At 37.6% G+C, this 24,612-nt stretch overlaps 1 protein-coding gene across 2 annotated transcripts in view; it reads right to left on the bottom strand.

Annotated features, from left to right (window-relative positions):
• Positions 1-24,612, bottom strand: part of BTBD7 (BTB domain containing 7) — an 83,823-nt gene that overhangs the window by 44,813 nt on the left and 14,398 nt on the right. For both annotated transcript variants that reach the window (XM_018066325.1, XM_018066326.1), the window contains exons 2-3: positions 8,465-8,652; positions 6,898-7,977 (exon numbers count right to left, since the gene is read on the bottom strand). In XM_018066325.1, the coding sequence (XP_017921814.1) occupies positions 6,898-7,977; positions 8,465-8,546 (1,162 nt within the window). In that variant the 5' untranslated portion in view covers positions 8,547-8,652. The remainder of the gene's footprint in view (positions 1-6,897; positions 7,978-8,464; positions 8,653-24,612) is intronic.

Genomic DNA, 24,612 nt, shown 5'->3' on the forward strand with positions numbered 1-24,612 from the left:
GTTCAGTTCAGTTGCTCAGTGGTGTCCGACTCTTCAACCATATCCCATGTTTAACTGAAATCTGTATTTACTACTTTGATTTACTGATGATGGTATTTAACTTAGCTCCACTGTTCTCTAGCAAGTATATCCAGACTAAGCTGCCGAAGAGCAAACAATTAGAGGGAGAAGCAAAAAGAACTATCAGAGCAACCAAACGGAGACAGAAGGGAGCGTGTTAACATGGGGACAATGGAGAGGATGGGAAGAGGGAGGAATGGATTAGAGTGGGGGCAATTTTTGTTATTCTGTATTTGTTTCAAGTCACATACTCCTGGAATCTGACCAAGTTGCTAAGAGAAAAAATTAGGTCATTGCTTTCAGTTGTTTCTCTGTTAAGAGTTTTAATTCAATAAAGTATAATCACATGCATTACAACTAAAAACAGGGGCAATGTATTTCAGAAGCTATTTTGGAACTAAAGCTATAAATAAATTTCATATTCCAAAGATTGAAAAATACATTTTTGATCAATATGAAAAAAACAAATCTGTATTTTAGAGCACACAACTGTAAGATGTCCCTGACTGGAATATGCATGCAGATGCTGGTGCTAACTCAACAGTATTTATGAAAAGGAAACAGAAGTTCTATCAGCCTGTGGGTTGTTAAAAGTTCATGAGAAAATCTATAGTTCCTCTAAAGAGTCGGTATTTACTAAAAGAATTACAAATCAATAAATAATATATTCTCACTGTTCTCACGTTTTCAGAGCTGTTTATGCAGTGTATTCTAAGGTCATTGTATACAGTCAGTGATTAAACACCTGGTCCTTCATCTGAAGCTCCTCCAATCTAGTCATTTATTTTGGAATTTTATACACTGGTCTTTCAATATAGTTACTGTTATGAACTAGGCTTCTAAGCTGCAACCACAGAAAACAACTTCAGTTGGCTTAAACAGAAAAGGAATTTATCTGAAAGGAGACTGTGAGCCCAGAGTTGCTGGGAAAGTTGGAGAGCAGGCTCAGAGTACAATCAACAAAGGAAGACTGCGAGTTGAGTCCTACAGCACAGAGCAGCCCAGTGAGGACCTAGTGTGGCCTCGGGACCCGGGCCAAAGCTGCTCCCGGACAGTGAATGCCATCACTGGCACCACTGACACTGATTTCTCTGCTTTTCCACTAGGTGTTGCTGTTCCCACCGTGCTCCCAGAAAGAATTCTCCACAGTCCCCAAGTCTCGGTGCCATCAACGCTCTAGATTCAGAAAGTCTAGGTCGTGTGGGGGAGCCCTGACCACAGAGAAGACTGAGAAAACACTGGGAGGTGGGCTTGGTCTTCTATCAAGACCTACGTGGCAAGAACTGCCCAACGCAAAGGAGGAGTTCCTCACTCGGGGCTGCTGAAAAAGTCAAGTAACTGACCTGGGAATACTTGTCTATCCAGGAAAGAATGGCCTGCTCAGCACAAAGCCCTCTGTTCTCTGGCTAAGTGCTCGGAAGCTGAGTGGTGACCTACCCAGCTAGCCCAGAATGCCCCACGTACGTGCTTACCCCACCCTCAAGAGGTTCAGTCCCAACATGCTCACAGCTGAGATGGCTCTGAGTTGTTCCTACACCAGTTTGGTTGGCTCCTACAACTAGGCCACAGTGGCCTCTCACCATTATTAGAAATTGTTTTTCACACTGCTCCCCTGTCTCACCATGCCCAGATTCCTGGGCTTCAGGTTGGAAGAGCTGGTGTGACTCACAGCTTCATCACTTACAAGACTGGGAAAATGCTAGTTATTAATTTCTGAGCCATACCATACTCACAGGTTGTCAAGATAACCAAATGAGAGGAAAGTAAAGGCTCCATGTAGACCAAAATTATAAGCATGATCTCATTAGTTAACAGCCCTGATAGGTATGATAAATTCCCTAGTTCTTTAGGACCATGGCCAATCCAGATCTTGCTGGTTCTTCTGGGTACTGATGTCACATCTCTATTATAAAAAATTAAATTTGTAATCAAAGCAATATAGGCTCATAATTCAGAAAGTCTTATACTTAGTAGCAATAAAAAGTGTACCCTAAAAGCAAAACCTTCTGCCCTTATCTCTCCTTCACTCAGTCTTGCTTCCCAGAGGCAACTATGCTCTTTAGTATCTATCTTCTGATATTATCTCTTTATAATTTTATAAATTTTATTAAACCAACACTCAGTGTTCAAATCATAGTGACTACTTAAATACTATTTACTGCTGAACCAAACTGTGTACTAGAATTATATTTTCTTCCATACTTAACTTTAAATTTTTCTTGGAAATCATTAATTTCCTCTTTTCTCACTTGCTTCACTTTTAATAAATTAGCAACAGCTAATTTTTCACAAGTGTACCAAAAGATCTGTAATACTTCTTTCAATGTCACTTGTCACTTAATTTTCAAACATTCAGGCAATTGGTCTCTTCCAAGATATCTACTTCTTGGGGACTCTCCTCCTCCTCAACCAGTCTAGACTAGATACCCACTACATCTAATGCACAGCTAGTATCTAGGATTTCCTTTTCTTCTTTCTGGTGTTAGACCCCGTTTTTTGGATCCCATACTTTCTGGTTCTTCGTTTACTTCATCATTTACTGGAATACATCCTTAGTAGCTTCCTGAGTAGGGTTAAAATTTTTTGAGGCATGACTGGAAAATGCATTTATTTAGCCTGACATTTGATTGACTGTTTGGCTTTGTGTTTAAAACAATTTTCCATCATCTTTTTAAAGGTACATTCAGTTGTTGCTACTGGAAAGTTCACTATCATTGTTTCCTATTTCTTGTATGGAACTCACCCTTTCACCTCCCAGTGAGTTTGGAATCTTCTCTTTTTCTCTGGTATCTTGTAGTGACAGGGATGAAATTTTTGAAATACAGAAATCCCTTTAGCTTTGGCAGTATTTATTACATTACTCCTTAGATACTGTCTTCTCTTCCCTTTTCCCTAGTATATATTCTACAGCCATTATTTATGATGCTACAGTTTCTGGATGAACACTCGTTTCTTACTGGTGCACAGCTCTTTGCTAATCTGTTCTACTTTCCAGATTCCTTCAACTTTCCCTTCCAACCCTCCTATAATTTTCATTTCTAAAAGCTCCTCTTTTCACTTTTATAGCATCTTAGGTATGTCTCATTATTCAACAATCTATTCTTTTATGTAAGGATATTTTGATTCTATTGACATTTTCTTCTCTCCCTTCATTGAGTGTTTCCTCTAGCATGTGTCCTTGTTTCTGTCTCAATCTGCAAGCTTTTCTCAAACATCCAGTACACCCTGGATGGGTTTTTATATGGAAGACTAAAGGCAGTTGAACAGCTATTTGGAAGGTCTGTTGCACAAGCAGGCTTGCTGACTGCTGTCTTCCCTGTAGGACATCAGGAAGGCAAACGGGCTTTTTCGTTGTATAACTACTGAGCATCATTTCATCGTGAAACCCCAAAGCAGGTCTATATGCTCTTCATATAGACCACTTCTGGAGCACCAGTTTATTGTCTGGTATCTGTCCAGTTTGGACCAGAGCAGGGAAAGGTAGAGTGTGTAGGCTTTCACATAATTCCAGATCTCAATCCTGTGTCTTATCCCCACCCTTCTTTATAGCTATTTCCAGATGCGAAATCTATTTTCCTTTCTTTGAAAATAAACCTCAGGACTCTTGTGTTTAGAAGGGAATTGAGGAGGCAGGTCAGGATTTGCCACCTAGCTGCAAACGACGTCAATGCAAGAACAGACAGGTGGATCACTGAAGCAGAATGAAAAAGTGCTAAACCATGTATTCGTGGGAGCTTAATAAAGGGTAGCAGACATGAGTAAGCTGAAGCCTCATTACCTGTTAATTCACCTTCCTAACAGTGATTGCCTACTTCTCTGAATAAAACACATTCTCAATGTAAGCCAAGAATCCTCCCTTTTATCCACTTGCCAAATTACTCTGGCTGCCTGCCTATATTGCCTCTTTTTATGATGTTCTTAAAACTATTAAATCACCTCTCCACCTTGAAGAGCATATGTTGTCTCGAGGTCCTAGCTTCCCTTGATAGAATTTGCCTCCTTTTAAAACTGGGCTTTAATTTTTAAAGTCAAACCTAATTTGGAATAAGAAGGTTAACAGTCATTAGTTCATAAACATTTACTCAGTGCCTATTATGCCCCAGGCACTGGGGATACAAGGTTGAGAACAATATGATCCTATACTCAAGCTGCCAGGCTAGTCTCACAGGCTTTCTTAACCAGGAGTCTTCAAATGAGTCATAGAAGACAGAAAATTATTTTGGGGACTATTTTCTTAATTCTTTCTCCACAATGGTATGTAACTAGTACCACACTAAATGCAGTGGAGAGATGCTAATTCCCTACACATAAGAGATGCCTCAGAGCATTATAGGTTCAGCATGCTTGCAGAACTCTAGCTGAAACTTGAGTGACAAATGGCCAGATACAACAGTCTGATAAATGGTATGCACCAGTTTGCTAGGGATAAAATTACAGTCAAGTCTTAAAAACAATAATTACTTTAAAAAATTTTGCAAACTAGTCTCAATACGGGGTTTAGTCTATATAATTAAAAAAGTTATTTTTTCAAACTTAAAAAGTTAGTTTTAGAAGAGACTGTGGTAGTGAATAATACATGCTGTGATGATTTTCATTTAGCGGTTAACATTTATTGAATGCTTACTGTGTCCTGAGCACTGTTCAGATTGCCTGATATGTATTACTTCCTTTAATCCTCATAATCCTACCTCATAGTGTTACTATTCTTATTTCACAAATGGGAAAACAGGGGCTTAGAGATGACTTACTTTAAGGTTAAACAAGTTAAAACATGATAGTAAAGAATTCAAATCCAGTTTGTCTGGTTTCAGAGCCTGAGATCTTAAGTTTTACGGTATAAAATCCCTCTTCAAGTGACTAAATAGTCTCCTTCCCATGGGAATGAGGTAAAACTGTGCTGGTTATGATTGGCTATATATAAACCCTAGTATGAACAGTCTAATGAGTATGGGAGAAAGGTAATGCCTACACGGTGTGCAAAAAAACAAAACATCAAGTAACTCAAACTCTGTAGTCTGAATAATGAAAAATTTGAATTTGAATAATAGGGAGTCATCTATACTCAAATTTAAGGGAATATTTGCTTGCTTGTTTTAAGTAACCAAAATTAAAGTTCTCCAAGGAGTAGTTTTATAGCTCTAAATGTGCTCCAAAAAATAAAATTTCTAGCTACTGATAAATTATACATATAAAAATTTAACTCAACATAAAAAAGAAAAAACCACTCTAGATCAAATATTATCCAAGATCCCAAGAGCCAGTTCACCATTTTATTTTCTGTTAAAAACTTAACAACAAAACAAAAAAACTATACCAAGGGATGCTTTCCCAGTTTTAAAAACAGTATACACAATACACTTTGGTTTCTTATTATTTCAATGTTTCAAAAATAAAACCATTTTGAGAAAAGAGAGATTACTACACCTTTATGGTAGTGCTGCAAACTGTTTTTCTGTAGAGGCATTTTCTGACAAATTTGGTTTTACAGAATGAAAGAATGGTAGGGCAAGCTGCTAGGTTATTTTTGATAACATATTTTCCTATAGTCTGATATCTAATGGTCTACTGTTACTCATAGCAAGAAAATATTTTAATGACATCCTGACTTGGCAATAAAACAAAATTAGTACTACTACTACATAGGAAATGGTAAAATAAGATTTTTTAAAAGATTCTTTATGTAATAGAAATCTCAACTTTTTTCACTTGTGCTTATCAATGTCTTTCAATAATCTCTCCCATTTTATTACTGACACTGTTATTTAACTGGGGCTTTTATTTTTTCCAAAGTTCTACTGACTTGTTGATTTAGCCACACAATACAGATTTTTTTCCAAACTAAAAAATGTGCTTAGTTTTCCTTATTTAAATATATATCTTTTACCCAAATCATTAACATTCTCTGCTAATTTGCAACTTCTAGTGTTTTTTCAGCAAACATGCATCAGCTACATTTCTGAAGTACCTTCATGTCATATAGCTTGTTTACTTTTAATGTATAATCAAAGAAAGCTAAGAGTACATTCTGTCAAGACAGCAAATTCCCTTTCTCTCCCACGGAAGGTCTCTTTCCAGCTCTGAAATGTTATGATTCTAAGGTTTACCACAGATATACACTAAAAGATATATTCTTCTAGTGTAGCTGTAGTGCAATTATTTGCCTATAACACAAAAAATGTGTCATTCCAACTTAGTAAATTTACTTTAAATTAAATGAAGAAGACACATGAATTTAAGAACAAACTGCTTTATACTCCATAAGCTGTTGCTTGATGCACAGCTGAACTTGAAAAGATAGAGAATATTTAAAAAATATAAGTCAGAAACCTTGCCCAACTTTTTGATTCAAATACATCTGTATCTAAATGAGACTATCTTCATTTTTGTAATGAACTTTCATTCTTATTCTAAATATTTAAGTATCAATAAGGCACTGAGTATATATACGAGAATCTAAATTACCCAAGGAGTCTCAGACCAAGAATAACCTTGAAATCTGGGAAACAGGACTAGCTCAAAGCTCAAGAGCAGACAGAGCAGTAGCTGGGTAATTACATATTTTCACACCTATCATCTTACATTAGGGAAGAAAGAGCCTCAAGTCTCATCTATTCTTAATCATTAGTTTTGAATGCTTGGTTTTAATACCAAATGAAGAGCTACATTAACACTAACCCTCACTCTGTCTCAGATGTCGTAACTATAGATTTGAAAAAACTGACTCTGTCACATCCCAAACACTGAAATCATGGAACATGATAGTTGTGCTTTCAATCTGGCAGACAAATGTGCAATTCCAGAGATCAAGATTAAAATTAAAAATCAGAATTTCGTTACCTTGTGCAAGCATGTTAAATTCCAAGAACAGTGCTATGTGGTAAAGCTCCATGGCTTCTTCCGCCCTGGTCATGTTTGGCTTCCCTGCGACGAGAGCCTGAACTTCACTGAGACTCCCCACAGAGGGGCTGCAGTGCAAAACGGCCAGGTCCACCATGTCAGTATACATACAGTGTAATATCACTTTTGCATATTTTTTTGGTATAATGGACTCATCTAATATAATTCTTGTGGGAGTCCTCAAAGTTCGGTCTGTGATTTCTTCACCAGTCCGTATCCTTCTTTGTAATAAATTTCGAAAAAATGGGGACCGTGCTGAAATAATAGCCTTGTGAGCTTTAAGCTCTTCATCTAAACAGTTCTGATTTCCACCAAAAGCTTCAACCAGTTCAGAGTCTGAAGAAAAACTAAGGACGACATCATAATAGCACATGTAATCAAAGAGTCCACGCATATCTACATCAAGGGAATTTGGTGTTCCAAATTCTTCCCTAAGCTGAACGAGGATATCAACATTTTGAAACCTTGAGTCCTCCATTCCAAACTCTCCCGTGTAAAGGTAGTGGAGCAAAGCAGAAAACATGGGCATATCTATACCAGCTGTATTGATGTCCATGATGATCTCTGCCCCATACTCAGGTGAGGAAGAAAGTAGTGTTTTAAAAAATGGACATCTTGCCGCCAAAATGGCACGATGAACAGGAAAGCAAGTTTCTTGAAATATTAAGTCTACATCAGTACAATACTTGTACTCATAAAGATCGGCCATATCTTTCTGCAATGTCCGGGCTTCTGGTCGAGCCACACTGGCTTGTAAAGAAAGCTCCTTTAAGGCTGAAGTTCCCTCATATTCCTCCACTAAAGCATTGACATCTCGAACATCCCAACCAGAGAGGAGTTCTCGCATCTGCTTGGCGTGATCAGCAGACCGATTAGATTTCCGACGCTTGATGAACTTCTTTTTGAGGGTGGCAAGGCCAGAGGTTCTCTTTTTTTTATCTTGTGGTTTCTCATGGCCATGGTCAAGACTATATAATTTTGATTCACAACCATAGCCTTGCTGAGAATAGGATGATGTCCCTAAGAAGGAAATTAAACAAGTGAAAATTTAGTTCTTTTTTCTTAACAGTCATTTTCAACATTCAGTTTAACATACTGTGCTAAAATTTTTACAGACATTTCTGAACCATTCAAGTAAAAGTGATTTTTGTTTTTATAAAGGAACATTAAAAAGTTCAAATAACTCATTTTTATATTAAATAAGGAATAGGGAAAAACAGAGCAGATTATTCATTGTAAAAAAATGCTAAATTTCTATGGGCACAACAAATGAAACAAGACACAAGAAACAATCAAAGATCAACTGTGCTACAGCAGCTCGGGTAGGATAAGAATCATATAAGCCAGATTTGCACCTGGTAGGAAAGAAACATGGATGCTGCAGAATTATTATATATATTAACTTTTTCCACAGCTCAACCCTCTTTTCATCCAAAAAGACCACTGAAAACACAATCCTATTTATATCCACAGAAGAAAATGAGGTTAAAAAAACTGAAATGGTTACCTATAAAAGTCTGCTGGGCTTGAGAATTTCCCCCTACCCTCGGGGAGCATGAATGAGGATAGCTAGATGCATTAGCACCCATTTTCTTCAGTCACTCAGGCATTCCATCTGCTGGTTCTTCAGAGTATGATCCCAGAGGCCTTTACGAACTTTCAACCCTGGATCCAGTAGCCTCTTTTCATCCATTTCTTGATATGAAACAAAAATAATTTTATTGTTTCAAATGTATCTCAAATTGCACAGCTAAAAAAGTTATTGAAAATGACTTTTATTTGCAAGTAATAACATACTGTCAAATTCACATGCAAAAATTTCAGAAAATGTAATTAAACAGCTAAATTCGACTTATGAATCCTTGCTACCTGCAATTTTGCGCCAGAAAATGTACCAATTATATACATTCTAAGAAAGCAAAAAGTACCATATCAGATTTATTCAGGCATTTTGCTGAAAGAGGGGGAAGGAAAGATAGTTCAAACTAAATTATCTTTAGGCTACTTGTTCTGTAACAATTTTGAGGAAATTATAATACATACAGTGAGGAAACACAAGGAAAAACAAAAACTTTCCTCTTTCCTCCCCATAAAGTCCTGAAATAAAAACACTACTTTCTTTTACCTGATATTATGGCTTAGGAAGGATAGGGCAGTACCAGTAAGAGATAATTTTAACAGTTATAGAATGAATTCCACATTACAGAACCTTAACTCTCAGAGCTGCAAGCTGAAGATACAAGCACAAAGAGAAGAAATTCTAAGAGAGAAGAGTGTTAATAGGATACTTCTAAATCTTTATACCATCCAGATATATAAAATTTATTTGACCAAAAGCAATAATGGTTTAACAGAAAACACAATTTAAAATCTATTATTGGAACTGTTAGGAAACCAGTCAGTAGGCAGTTAATATGGCCTCATAATGAAGGATGAAATTTTTTAACAGTTAAGAGTTAAACACACACATCACAAAAACCCTGCTGGAAAACAGAATTATGTCAAGATTCTCGGCATTTATTTTCATTTCTGCTACACAGTGTAGGGGCTTCCCTGGTGGCTCAGACGGTAAAGCGTCTGCCAGCAATGTGGGAGACCCGGGTTCGATCCCTGGGTCGGGAAGATCTCCTGGAGAAGGCAACAGCAATCCACTCAAGCACTCTTGTCTGGAAAATCCCACGGACGGAGGAGCCCGACAGGCTACAGTCCATGGGGTCACAAAGAGTCGGACACGACTGAGTGACTTCACTCACTCACTCACTCACTCACATAGTGTAACCTTAGGAAATCAAATCTAAGAAAATCACTTAACATCTGTGCTTTCCTTCAATCTTTTCCCAATATGATCATATGGAAGTTTGTTTATCTAATAAGCATAGAATTACCTGTCTACAGTGTTCAGGAGGAGACTGGGAAACTCTGCTAACTAGATACTATGCAAAGTAGCAGTAACTTCAATCAAATCATATGCTCACACGTAAATTTAATTTCCTATTTGAAATTTACCTACTATAGAACACAGCACATTGGACTTTTTGTATATATACATTATATATTATATATAATGTAGAAATATATATGTATATATGTAATATATATAATATATATAATGTAGAAAAGGCATTTTTTTGTGATTCATTTTGAATGCTGTCAATTTTTATAAAATAGAAACTAAATCTGCTTGTGTTAATTTCAGTTCAAACTTCAAAAAACAGTAAGTTTAAATAACGGGCTTCCCTCGTGGCTCAGTCGGTAAAGAATCCATCTGCAATGCAGGAGATCACCTGTAATGCAGAAGACCAGGCTTCAGTCGCTGGGTCAGGAAGATCCCTTGGGAAAGGAAATGGCAAGTCACTCCAGTATTTCTGCCTGGGAAATACCATGGAGAAAGGAGCCTGGTGGGCTACAGTCCATGTGGTCGCAAGAGTCAGAAACGACTTAGCAACTAAACTACCACCACTACCAAAGTCTAATTAATAAATCTTAGTTTTTGAATTCCTTAAAAGCCTCAAGATTCTACTGCATTTTCACTGGTTCTTTAAGAGAAAACAGGCTTTCTAAAAAAAAAAAAAAAGAAATCAACTTATTTACAAAACAAAGATTCACAGACATAGAAAACAAATTATGGTTATCAAAGGGGAAGGGGAGGGATAAAGGATTAACAGATACACACTACTATATACAAAATAGATAAACAACAAGGATTTATTCTATAGCACAGGGAACTATATTCAGTATCTTGTAGTAACCTATAATGGAAATGAATCTGAAGGTGTACACCTGGAACTAGCACAATGCTGTCAATCAACTATAAATATTACAACAAAAAAGAAAGAAAAAACAGATTCTGGAAGCCAAGTTTGTGGTCTTATTTTCAAGTCAAGTCCTATTCTCAGTCACTAAAAATGTGTATTTAAAACACAGAAACAGCATAAGCAATCCTATGCGAACAAAGAAGTCTGAAATATACTAAGAAAAAAGTCCAGAGTAAAAATATGCAAAATAAAAGCCTTTATCAAAATGAGAAAAAAAAAGACTAAAAAGACAAGCTCTGAATATGGACGTAATGGTGGACAATGGAAAGTGCTGGTAAAGTGTCACTCCTATGGTAGCCTTCTTCTCACTTCCTTCTTTACGCATTCTTGAAGTTTCATGTTGCTTCATTCTGTAGTTTTGCTTTTTGATTTCTAATGACTGCAGAGTAAGTTCACTAACACAGCACAAAGTATGCTGAGGAAGCAAACCAAGAACGGAGACTTGCGTCCCGACGAAGAAAAGCCAGAGTGTCTACAGAAATGGACAAAGTTAACCTGTTCTCATTCCATCAGATAAATAAGATGAAGTTAGCTATCCTCTCATCTGTGCGTGCATGTGCATGCACACACGTGTGCACACGTGAATTATCTTCATCAGAGAATTCTGCAGTTTGCAGGACAGAAAACATTTTTACACTGGTCTGTTTAAGACTTAAACCAGGCCAAAAATGATAAAAAAAAAAAAAGCTCAATTTTATGATTAGCACAATTAGATACTCTATAAGGTATCCACAGAAAGGTTAGAAAACCTCACCAGCCCCAATGAAGACACAAGAACACCCAGCAAACACTAGAGAAGTCACAGCTGAGATGCTGATGCTTGGCCATTTGCCACTATAATTAGCACCAGAAGGACAGCTGGGGTCTCTGATGAAGTGATTTGAGACAAAAAAGTCTAAAGGACTTAGGGACAGTGTCTCTTCCTGGCAGCTCCTAGTCAATGGAAATCCCCTTGAAGATGAACTGCTTTGGGTGACATTCATATCTCCTATTAGAGCTCTGAAACTTAAGTACATAGGCCTTGGAAAGACTTGATGGGAGAGATTTTCTGGATCAGATATAATCCTTAAATCCCTCCTGCGTCCCCAATCCCAAATCCTAGGAGTCACTAAAGTTACTAAAGCCATATTTCTTGAAATTCTCAGGAAGCAATTTATTTCTTAGGTAACCAAAAACTCATGCCAAACGGAACACAGAATCTTGTTATTTATTTCTTAATTGAATCTGCTGCCTTTAGACGCTAGAAGTGAGAGTTAATCACATTCTTAAAACTCTTCAGGGATATTTTCATTCTGGGCCAGCTTTGACTGTCTCCTACATAAAACAGGATGAAATGTAACCTTTGGATGATAGACAGGAAAGGGAAAGGGAGGGCCTCAGGGACTGGGAGAGGCCCACAGGATGCAAATGGTCCTAGAAAGCTGATAAATCATTTTTCCGGAATCACCTTTCTGGGAGAGCTCCTGCTAATAGTTGACATGACCAATCTCAATCAGAGGATCCAACTGGCTTAAAATAAGCTTCAGTGATTATAGCATATCCAACTATGGGAGGAAAAAAGTCATGCTGAATGCAACAGAGAAAATTTACAACCCAATGAAAAAGAATTGAGAACGAAAATCAATCTCTCCCCTAAAACCCCCCTCCTCCCAAAATCCCTGGAGAGGGCCAGCATTTCCAAAGAGTTTTCCGAATGTTTTAGAAAATGCAGAATTAAACAAAGCTATACTTTTCCTTACTTCAGAACTTTTTTTAGCACCTTTCGTGCTAAGGTGCATTGTGAACCTCCAAAAGGAAGTATTCAGTTTAATCTAAAGGAGCCCTTTTGCCCCACAGAGCAGTAAAACAGACTTGCATAACACACCTGGAAAACTCTGACCTTTGGCATAAAAATGTTTTTACCTTTTAGGATGCAGACAGAACAATGAGTGTCAGGTACAGTAAGTCCCATACATGAAAGCCTTCAAGTTTGTGAACTTTCAAAGATGCGAATGTGTGTTCCATCACCACTAGGCATGAGTGAAACTGCGCCTTGCCTTCCATTTCCTATTGCCATCTATCCTTCAGCTCTACCATCCCCCGTCTCCTGTCCCTCCACCAGTCAGGACTCTTTTGCCTGTTCACTTGATGCCAGCCTCTGTTTGCCAGCTGTTGTACTGTACCATTGTGCTTTTCAAGGTACTGTACTTTAAGACTTAAAATGCTTTATTTTTGTGTTTGTTATCTGTGTGAAAAGTATTATAAACCTATTCCATATTCCAGTACAGTACTATATAGCTGATTGTGTTAGTTGGGTACCTAGGTTAACTTCGTTGGACTTAACGAACAAACTGGACTTACAAATGTGCTTTTACTGCATCTGAGATAGTTCTCTCTCATAACTAATTTATCACTCACACGGGATAAGCACATTTAACTTCTATGAATCTCAGTTTTTATAAACCAAAGTTGAGATGTATGGGCCACATGAATAAAATAAGTCAAAACAGGGTTCCTAAAATTCACTGAAGTGTAAAACTTATTGATTTGTAAAATGAGGATGGGGAAGGGAGTTATTTCTATAATAAACGTTATTGTTTCAATGAAAAAAATGGGCAACTGAATTTTGAATTTTAAGTATGTTTTCCACTTAGTCCGATTATTAGGTATAATTATAGAAGAACAGGAACGTGGGACACATGTGACTATGAAAAACAATTCATAATTAAAAAGAAATGCAAAACTATAGTAATATTTCACCTCTGTCAAATCTAAGAGGACTACATCATTCAAATCAGGATACGTGAGCGTGAAAAAGGGTACCACCCAGGCCTAATGAGGCAAAGCAGGATGAATGATAGCTTCTATAGTCAAATCTCACATTTGTAGAGCTAGAAAAAAAGTTTAAAAAGAAAAAAAACAAACCTAAAAGTTAAAACAATATGATTCCCTATGTCCATTTTCATTCCCAAGCATGTTTTACCCAAAATAATAGCTATCATTTATATACCAAACTGTGCTTAGAGCCTTTTTATGTGTTAAACCCACTTGATTCTCCAAATACCTCTGAGATAGAACCTTCAGTTCTATCCTCGGACACATAAGAACAACAAAGCAAAAAGTGTGAATAGTAAGTCAGAAGCAGTCAGCAAGACCTTTGCCTTTTGAAGGCATCTTTAAATAGATAAGATCAAAGTGGAAGGGGGTTTAGACCCTTGTCTGGGTCTCTAGCAGAGGTTAAGTGACACCCAGTGGGCAAGCTGGATCAGAGCAGCTTGGCTCAGCTATCCCCAACACCAAAGCTTCTGTTGTCTTCTTCTTAGCAATAAACTGTACTCCCCCTAACTAAGGCAGCTCTAGAAGCAGCAGGATAAATTTTCTCTAGCAGGTAGTACTAAGGGCGTACAGAGGGTGGAAAATGATTATGAAGCCCTCCAAGCTCAATCAACTTTTATGGTGAACGGTGCTGTTTGGAACTTTTGTGTTCACAGTAGGAAGACTAGTTTTGAGCCAGGCACACATTATTTGAGTGAATAAATGAAATCACTTTTCTAACTGGGGACAACCGTTTTCACTGCTGGTTTAGTGGGCTTTCCTGGTGGCTCAGACGGTAAAGAATCTGCCTGCAAGGCAGGAGATCTGAGTTCGATCCCTGGATTGGGAAGATCCCCTGGAGAAGGAAATGGCAACCCACTCCAGTATTCTTGCCTGGAGAATCCCATGGACAGAGGAGCCTGGCGGCTCCAGTCCATGGGGTCGCACGAATCGGACACGACTGAGCAACTAACACTTAGTGCTGTATAGAAAAGCAGCTCTGATGATATGGAGAAGGCAATGACAAATCTGAGTCTAGACAGGAACCTACAGAGGATCAGCAGAGAGAACTACAGCTGAAATCAGAAAACATGTTCAAAGCAACTGAATTTGAAGGAAAAACATGGAATTTCTCATAAACTTAACTCAAAGACAAAGTTTAGATTTTCTGACACCAACTCAGTGAATGTTAAAAAACAAAATACAAGGGCATATTTCTTGTTGATGAGTTTCTGTGGGCTCCCCTAGAAAACCTGGAGAAGAAAGGAAACGTCCTGGTGAAGCTGACAGTGAGCCTGACACTATGGCTGCAGACGGAGAAGGAAAGAAGAAGAGCAAAACAGAAACAGGAACGCAGCCTTCAAAGGCCCCTCATCCGGGGCAGTCTCCATAAGGACAACTGTAACTTCCGATCATCAGGAGAATCAGCATGTGAATGGTCCTAGGAATTATTCAAGTTCTCATAAATAGGAAGATAATAATGGTTTAGGGGCTGGAGTTAACTTTGTACTAAAATTCTATTTTTCCTCCCATCGCCCAGAGTAAGAGAGTCCGAACAGATATGAGGGAAAACCCACTAGTTTATATTTTCAGCCAAGCGTAAGACATACAATATGGCCCTCACCTTAATAATGGTCACTCATTTCATTCTGACAGGCTTCTGCCCATCAGAATACCTCTGATACTCACAGACTCTTTGTTAGGATGTCAAATGAAGAGATATTTCTCTTCCTAAAAGTCTCCTGAAGTTCACAGTTAGAAAGAATCTTGCAGACAATAAGTCCTAGTAAAGAAGTAGGAACTTCTCACACTGCAGGTCTGAGGATGAACAAATTTTAAGAAACCTCCACTATGAAAGACCCCTCTTACAGAGACAACACCACCTCTTAGGTAAAGTGAGAAGCAGAAAGTCAGACAAAACTCTTCCCCTCCTAAGGATTTTATGAGGCCTTTCTTGGATAAATGATAAAATATTTTCTCCTTTCTTTCCTCAACCCCACTGCTTATCCTGTGCCACTTACTTGTAGCTGAAATGCTAGACGAGAATATTACAGTCCAAACAAATCAGACCAGAACACAAATTCTAGGTCCTGTTTATGTAATACAAGTCTACATCTTAAAACACTATTTTGCATTTGTTTAGGGCATCTATAACAAAACACTAAGATGACCCAGATGAAGTCTTTATCACAGAACACATAGTAAACGCTTACCTAATTGGTGAGGGAGGCAGTGGAAAGGAAGAAGTGGGAAGATGATAAAGTCGACTTTGCAATGTGGTTGGCAATGCTGTGAACCAAGAAGAAACACAGGACAAGCAATCTGTGGGTGAACTGGGAGTAATAAGGATAATGGGCTTGAGGTCCCAGAAAGACACACCAAGGAAGACATAATGCAAACAGAGAATACATTAAAGGAGAAATCTACAAACAAGAGTTTCCTAACATAGTTGACCTTCTGTATCCACAGGTTCTGCATCTGTAGACTGACCCAACTGTAGACACAAACTGTTCAGAAAAAAATTCCAAAAAGTTCCAAAACGCAAAACTTGAATTGTACACATGTTCTCAACTATTTACATGGCATTTATACTGTATTAGTTATTATAAGTAATCCAGAGATGATCTCAAGTATATGGGGGATATGTACACGTTATATCCAAGTCCTACGCTACTTTACGTACGGGACTTGAGCATCCACAGATTTTTATATGTGTGAGGATCCTGTAATCCACCCCCCTTGGATACTGAGGGGTGACTATGATATTTTCACTGCTCTAGAGGCTTAACACTTGAACATATAATACAGCATTATCTCAATATGGTAATTCATCTACTTCTGATGGAAGGTATCATTTATAAATGTCCTGTCAATGTTTGCAAAAGATAACAAAGAGTCTCAGAACGACAGAAGGACTAATATTATGTGACGCTACTTATATGAGGCACGTAGAGTAGTTAAAGTCACAGAGACAGAAAGGATAATGGGGGTTGCCAGGGGCTGGGGTGCCACTGGTGAAAACGAAAAGGTCTGGAGATGGATGGTGGCGGTGGCTACACAGCAGTGTGAATGTACACTCATAACTGGTTCAATCGGTAAATGCCATGTTACCTGTATCTTTAATCATAATTTTTGAAAAGTAAATGGAAAAAAGACCCACTAAGACAGGAAAGCAATGACATGAGTTCCCCCTTTTTACATTCTAATGACTGTAGCAGAAGTATCTTCTAATAGGGATAAATAGTTTACAAAACACTTTTCCACACATGAAGTCATTTTATTCTCATATCAAGTCTTCAATGTAGAGAGGACAGGTTTCATCCTCTCATCTCTGAATGAGGCAGTTAAGGTAGAAACACAAAGCGACTTATCTAAAGTAAAATATTGGGTTGGCCCCAAAATTTTATCCATATAGTAAAATGGCAAAGCCAAAACTAGATACCAGTCATTCGGATCCCTAATCTAGTGTTTTTCCCTCAACAAGGAAGCATCTCAAAAGTCCTCAGTCCTGTATCAACCTTTCTGATGGGAACAGCCACGTCTTCCTTATGCTTCTTTACATCTAACTGCACTGTTGATTTTGATACGGTTCTTAAACTGTTTAACTTCCTACTTTATCACCCAACTACGGTTAAAGCACAGATCTTAAATTAATCTCTAGTGCTTCGCATTGAGGGTGAACAATAAAAAAGTTTCCTGATTGTAGATTCCACTCCATAAATATCAAACCCCTTAGCATGCAAACACCAAAGACAATTACAACTATGGCTTTCTATTTTCACTTCTTCCTATCACTTGTTTTTTCCTCCTGCGCAGCAGTTACTTTTGTAGTTTCTGTAATAAAGGAAAGAAAAACATAACAAAAGTAGAGAGACTAGGAAGACAAAGCTCAACAATTACCAATCTGTAGCAGTCTTGGAGAAGGCAATGGCAACCTACTCCAGTACTCTTGCCTGGAAAATCCCGAGGACGGAGGAGCCTGGTAGGCTGCAGTCCATGGGGTCGCAGAGAGTAGGACATGACTGAAGCGACTTAGCAGTAGCAGCAGCAGCAGTCTTGTATCACTATATCCCACCCCACTTTCTGTCTAATTTCTCTGGATTATTTAGAAGCAAATCCCAGACAGCATATTATTTCATCTGTAAATACTTCCTCATGAATCTCTAAAAGAAAGGATAGAAGAGAGCAACTATAGTACCATGATCACATCTAAAATTATGAACAATAATTCCTTAGTACAAACTTCCTAGGACAGTGCTGACATTTTCATCACTGGTTTATTTTTTCTTTGTTTGAATCAGGATCCAAATAAGGCCCATGCATTGTGACTGAATGACTATGTCTCTTAAATTTTCTTTAAAAGGTCCCTCCCCAGCCCTTTCCCCCTTGCAGTTTTTTTTTTTTTTTTTTTTTTTTTATCATTGAAGAAATCAGGTTACCGGGTTGTTTCCCAGTCTGAATTTGCCAGATGTATCACTATGGTATACGTTAACATGTTTTTCTGATCCTTGTAATTACAGTAATTGACAGATCTAGTGACTTAATCAGATTTAGGGTCATTTGGTACTTTTAAAGTTTGTCAAGATTGCTTCACAGGTGGTGATGTATATTTCCAACACAGGTATTAAATGTCTAGTTCTCATTCTCAGTAATCACCAACTAGAACTATTAATTCACTAGGGGTTGCAACATGGTAATATTCTATCATTCCTTCTTTATTCTTTGGCTAAAACACTTTTGTAAGAGAAACTCATCCATCAACAATTCCTTTGTTTGCACAGAAAGGTCAGAATAAATGATTCTTTACCTTTATTTATTAATTTTCTTTAGCTTCAAAATCACTACAGTGACTGCAACCATGAAATACAAAGACTCTTGCTTCTTTCAAGGAAAGCTATGACAAACCTAAACAGCAAATTAAAAAGCAAAGATATCACTTTTCCAACAAAGGTCTGCATAGTCAAAGTTATAGTTTTTCTAGTGAAAGTGAAGTCGCTCAGTCGTGTCCGACTCTTTGCAACCCCATGGACTATAGCCTAGCAGGATCCTCTGTCCATGGGATTTTCCAGGCAACAGTATTCGAGTGGATTGCCATTTCCGTCTCCAGGGGATCTTCCCAACCCAGGGATTGAACCTGGGTCTCCTGATCGTAGACAGACGCTTTACCGTCTGAGCCACCAGGGAAGTCCTGTAGTCATGTACAGATGTGAGAGTCGGACCATAAAGAAGGTTGAGCGCTAAAGAATTGATACTTTTGAAATGCGGTGCTGGAGAAGACTCTGCAGAGTCCCTTGGACAGCAAGGAGATCAAACCAGTCAATCCTAAAGGAAATCAACCCTGAATATTCATTGGAAGGACCACTGTTGAAGCATACTTCAGCCACCTGACGCGGTGTCACCTCACTGGAAAAGATCTTGATGCTGGGGAAGACTGAAGGCAAAAGAAAAAGGGGGCAGCAGAGGTGGTTAGACAGCATCACCAACTCGACAGACATGAATTTGAGCAAACTCTGGGAGACAGTGAAGGAGAGGGGCGCCTAGGAGTGCTGCAGTCCATGGGGTGGCAAAGTATCAGACATGACTTAGCAACTGAACAACTAATTTTCAAAACAATTAACATCCCAGCATTTCTCTAAAGATGATCAGCAAGTTAAAAACAATTGTGTTCACAGATTTAGACATATTTGATGGGTTTCAATTATTTGTAGTTATCCCTACTGACACTCAAATTGTACCATATTTGGACAGTGGAAGCTTATTCAAATTAGCTCCCAAGACTTTATAACCATCGCTAGTTGTCTCAGAGAGCTTCTTTGCTTTCTAGGGTTATACCTCACTCTAGGCATATCTTATCTTTTTCTTGTCTTAGACCTGTAATCAGCCATCTATTTAAAGGAGCCCTAATTCCATTCCTTTCAGTGGGAAATGGTATTTAGAAACCACAATCTGGGTGCTAAGGGGTGCTGACTGCCTTTTTAGTACACAGAGCTAGAAAATGTCATATACATGTGTATATACATACACATACATACATGAGTATATACTGATAACTCTAATCCAAACTCAGGTTTAGACAGTCGTAACTTACATCTCATTAGTTGTACACCTGTTTCTCCTTTCTCACATGCCAAAACCCTATTTTCAAAGCTGCCTTCATAACTGTTCTTTTATTTTATCTCATAATATACACACAATAGCCAAGATTTAAAATGTCAACACTATCACCAACAATATAATAAACAAAAATCTTTCTGAGGGGCAATTCTATTTTACCCTCAGAATTACCCAACTCAAGATACCTATACATTACGGTGTATGTAAGTCACTTGGAACAGTCTGCTTTGGGTGATTACATCACTAACTGGAAGTACACTTTTATTTCACTTTTGACTTTTAGGCACTATATTTTTAATTAATGTTGTTATATATGTCTGCAAAATGTTTAGATGAATCTAAAGTCAAAACCATAAGAAAAGATATACTCAAAGATATACTCTTCCTGTCTACTTTAACCTAGTCTCTCCCTATCCCACAGGTAACTTTAATAATATTTTTATATAATACCCTAAATTCCCTCTCTTTTGGCTACTATCCACCGGCTCTCTACTATAAGCAATACTGAAATTGCTAGTATCTTCTTCCTCCTATCTCAATCCTCCAGTATCTAATTTTAAGTAACATTTATTTACAGTTGGTATCTACAAAGTAATCAGTGAGCTCTTCTACTTTTCACATAGTCTTCCTACATATTTGGTAATTAAGCTCTATCTATAGAATTTAACAATAAAGTACTACATACTATATTGTCTCTCAATTTCAGTTTTACCAGTAAAACTTTAATGTTCACCACCAATTCAAAATACTAGTTTAAGAGTGTTATTCAGAACACAAGCCCATAATCCTTTATCAGAGAGAAACCTTTGGAGCCAAATATATTCTAAAATTCAGACTCCTTTCCTTCTCTTTCTCTCTCTTTTAAAAGAAAATAATATGGTATATGAAATATTTACTGTATACTATGGAAACACCCCAGAGAGGTTTGTCATATTATCCCATATTTTGCAAAATTATCATCCCCTATTTTGCAATAACATATATTAAATATTTAGACTAAGCTATGTTACTTCAGGTTAGGTTTTGTTGTCAAATCAATTCAGGTCATATTATTAGTGTTTGCCATTAAATGAGTCTCCCTAAAAAAAAAAAAAAAAAAGGCTTTCAGTACTTTTAGAATTTCAAATTATGAATAAGACATTGTGGACCTTAAGATCATGTCTAAAAATAGTACTTTCCTTACCTACCTACCACCAATAAAAGGACAAGTCAAAAAACATTTTTACTCATTTTAAGTAAAGCTATCTGTTAAATTGCATTTTATTATAAAATTAAATCATGTTACTACAAATAGAGATTATTTGTTCGAGTTTGGCTTAGGAGCATCTTACTAAGCCCATGTGGCCTTTTTCTAATATAACCTATTGCAATTTAAAACAGCTTGTTAATCTCCTGCTGCTACTTTTTTTTTTCTATTAAAAATGAATTCTTAAAAAGGATATTTTTAAAAGTACATCCCATTCCACCAGTCTATGCAACATTCTTTTAAGGATAACAATTAGAATTTTTAAAACTAGAAAATGAGGTGAAAAATGCTGATAAACGAGGTGAGCCTGGTTCTTAGACCTCTCACTATAGTGCAGATTCATACTATATATTCTTGGTATTCTTAATATTTCTCATTATAAATAATTTCTTAAATAAAATGTCTGCTTTTTAATGCATATTCAGCATTGTCTGAAATATGTTAAGCCTTAGTTTTTCAGATGATTTTGAAAAGAGAATCTTCAGGGAATCATGAATGTAGGAGTAATCACAAGGGAAACTATTGATCCTCATTTTAAATAGGTTAAGAAAACCAAAACCAGTGAAAGAATGATTAAATGAGATACTAAATTATTAGAAATAATGTTAAATGCAGCAATTTTCTCATTTATGAAAATTAAATGTACATTTAATCTTCAAAATTATTATGCATTCAGATGTGCATTAAAATGTAAAATTAATATCAATATTTAAGTAGGTTAGACAAGAATAGAAATGGCATTTGGTGAAAATAGTCAATAAAAAACAAAAAGTTGAAGTGAACCATGTTACAAATATTTTACCCCTAGACATCAAGCATGTGAATTATTCTGAATTTACGCACAATATTTTAGGGGGCTATTTCCAAATTTGACAATTAGCTACAGGACTTCCATATTATTAACGTAATTATTTTTCTCTATACCCACACATTTCCTTTGCACAAAGAACAATTAGTTTTGTTGAATTTTAAATCCCTAAATATTTATTCAATGCTTATGTTTAACTGTTGCAGGAAGGGGGATCCCTTCCAGGGCACGAAAGTGGGCTCTTGTCTAACATTCGGAAATGAACTGTCCAAGGAGACACATGTGTTGACAGAGTAAGAGATTTTATTGGGAAGGGGCACCCGGGCAGAGAGCAGTGGCATAAGAGAATCAAGGATAACTGCTCTGCCATGTGGCTTGCAGTCTTGGGGTTTTATGGTGATAGGATTAATTCCAGGTTGTCTTTGGCTAATCATTCTGACTTAGAGTCCTTCCTGCTGACCAACCCGGACAGCATATTAAAAAGCAGAGACATTACTTTGCCGACAATGGTCTGTCTCGTCAAAGCCATGGTTTTTCCAGTAGTCATGTATGGATGTGAGAGTTGGACTATAAAGCTGAGCGCTGAAGAATTGATGTTTCTGAACTGTGGTGTTGGAGAAGACTCTTGAAAGTCCCTCGGACTGCAAGGAGATCAAACCAGTCAATCCTAAAGGAGATCAGTCCTGAATATTCACTGGAAGGACTGATGCTGAAGCTCCAATACTTTGGCCACCTATTGCGAAGATCTGACTCATTTGAAAAGATCCTGATGCTGGGAAACACTGAAGGCAGGAGAAGGGGACGCAGAGGACGAGATGGTTGGATGGCATCACCGACTCACTGGACATGAGTTTGAGCAAGCTGTGGGAGATGGTGAAGGACAGGGAATCCTGGCGTGCTGCAGCCCACAGGGCTGCAAAGAGTGGGTCATGACTGAGCAACTAAACAACAATCTAATCTGAACAGAAAACTAATCATGCTATTTGGTGACAGCACATACGCACTGCCATCAATCAGTGTACACCCATTGCCCTCTTCAGTTCAGTTCAGTCACTCAGCTGTGTCCGACTCTTTGTGACCCCATGAATCACAGCACGCCAGGCCTCCCTGTCCATCACCAACTCCCGGAGTTCACTCAGACTCACATCCATTGAGTCCATGATGCCATCCAGCCATTTCATCCTCTGTTGTCCCCTTCTCCTCCTGCCCCCAATCCCTCCCAGCATCAGAGTCTTTTCCAATGAGTCAACTCTTCGCATGAGGTGGCCAAAGTACTGGAGTTTCAGCTTTAGCATCATTCCTTCCAAAGAAATCCCAGGGTTGATCTCCTTCAGAATGTATTGGTTGGATCTCCTTGCAGTCCAAGGGACTCTCAAGAGTCTTCTCCAACACCACACAGTTCAAAAGCATCAATTCTTCGGCACTCAGCCTTCTTCACAGTCCAACTCTCACATCCATATATGACCACAGGAAAAACCATAGCCTTGACTAGACGGTCCTTAGTTGGCAAAGTAATGTCTCTGCTTTTGAATATACTCTCTAGGTTGGTCATAACTTTTCTTCCAAGGAGTAAGTGTCTTTTAATTTCACGGGTGCAGTCACCATCTGCAGTGATTTTGGAGCCCCCAAAAATAAGTCTGACACCATTTCCACTGTTTTCCCATCTATTTCCCATGAAGTGATGGGACCAGATGCCATGATCTTTGTTTTCTGAATGTTGAGCTTTAAGCCAACTTTTTCACTCTCCACTTTCACTTTCATCAAGAGGCTTTTTAGTTCCTCTTCACTTTTTACCATTAAGGGTATATATACTTCTGATGTGGATATTGGTCAGAAAAGTTGCGAATTTACATTCCTACCAACTCTGCATGAGAACATCAAAACTCTGGTCATCATTAATGTTTGTCAATCTGATGGGGGAAAAATGATCTCATTAATCTTCATATTAAAAATTATAAGAGAAACTGAATCTCAATGTATTTACTAGCCTCTTTATAATCTTTGGCTATTATTCTATGTAGCTGTTCTTTTTATTAATTTGTGACACTTTTTAATGTTAAAATAGCAAGGCAGAATATTTATATTAGTCTCTTAAAACTATGTGGCTTTTGTCATAAGTGTTTAAATTTTTTATATAGTCACTTTTTTCAAACTTTTCTTTTTGTAACACCTGGGTTTCACATTCCCTGCTGTAAACGTTTTTACATCAGATACAAAAAAGTTCTAATTTTTGTCTTCTCCAAATTATACTATGTAGGTAAACACACTCAACCACACAGCAGAAAGCTGACATCAGATAGAGAGTTTTACAGCACAGCTATTATTAAGTAATTCAGTCTGCTAATTCTAAGAAATTTATTAATTCCTAATATGAAGATAACTAAATTAACTGGTGTTGCCTGGAAACAAAATGGACATTTTTTCAGATTAACAGAAGGATGCTTTTGGGGAGAAGAAACCCAATTAGTCCTATCTATTCATATGTTGTTTGCTGAAGACATCTGGACATCCAGTGTCAAAACTGTAGGCATCTTTCCCTCATCTTTCTCCACTATAACAAAGTGGTTCACCAATCCCACTGCAAACCACTTAGACTAAGTCACAATTTATTATCTTCCTTGAATTGTCACAAATCAATCCTGGTCTCTCCTTCCAGTCTCATTAACCCAGCACACCAACACTGAATTAATCTAACAGAGGTTCAATCAAACATATATAATAAGTACAAACTCCTGGCCACAAAACTATGTAAAGTATTTTACACTTAAAAGTGCCAACTATGTGCCCTATGCTAAGTGTTGATGGTTATAGTTATGAACAAAGTATCTTGGTTCTCATATTGCTTACGATCAAGTGAGAAAAATGGACATTTAAACAAT

This window comes from Capra hircus, chromosome 21, assembly GCF_001704415.2.
Source record: "Capra hircus breed San Clemente chromosome 21, ASM170441v1, whole genome shotgun sequence".
Taxonomy (NCBI): domain Eukaryota; kingdom Metazoa; phylum Chordata; class Mammalia; order Artiodactyla; family Bovidae; genus Capra; species Capra hircus.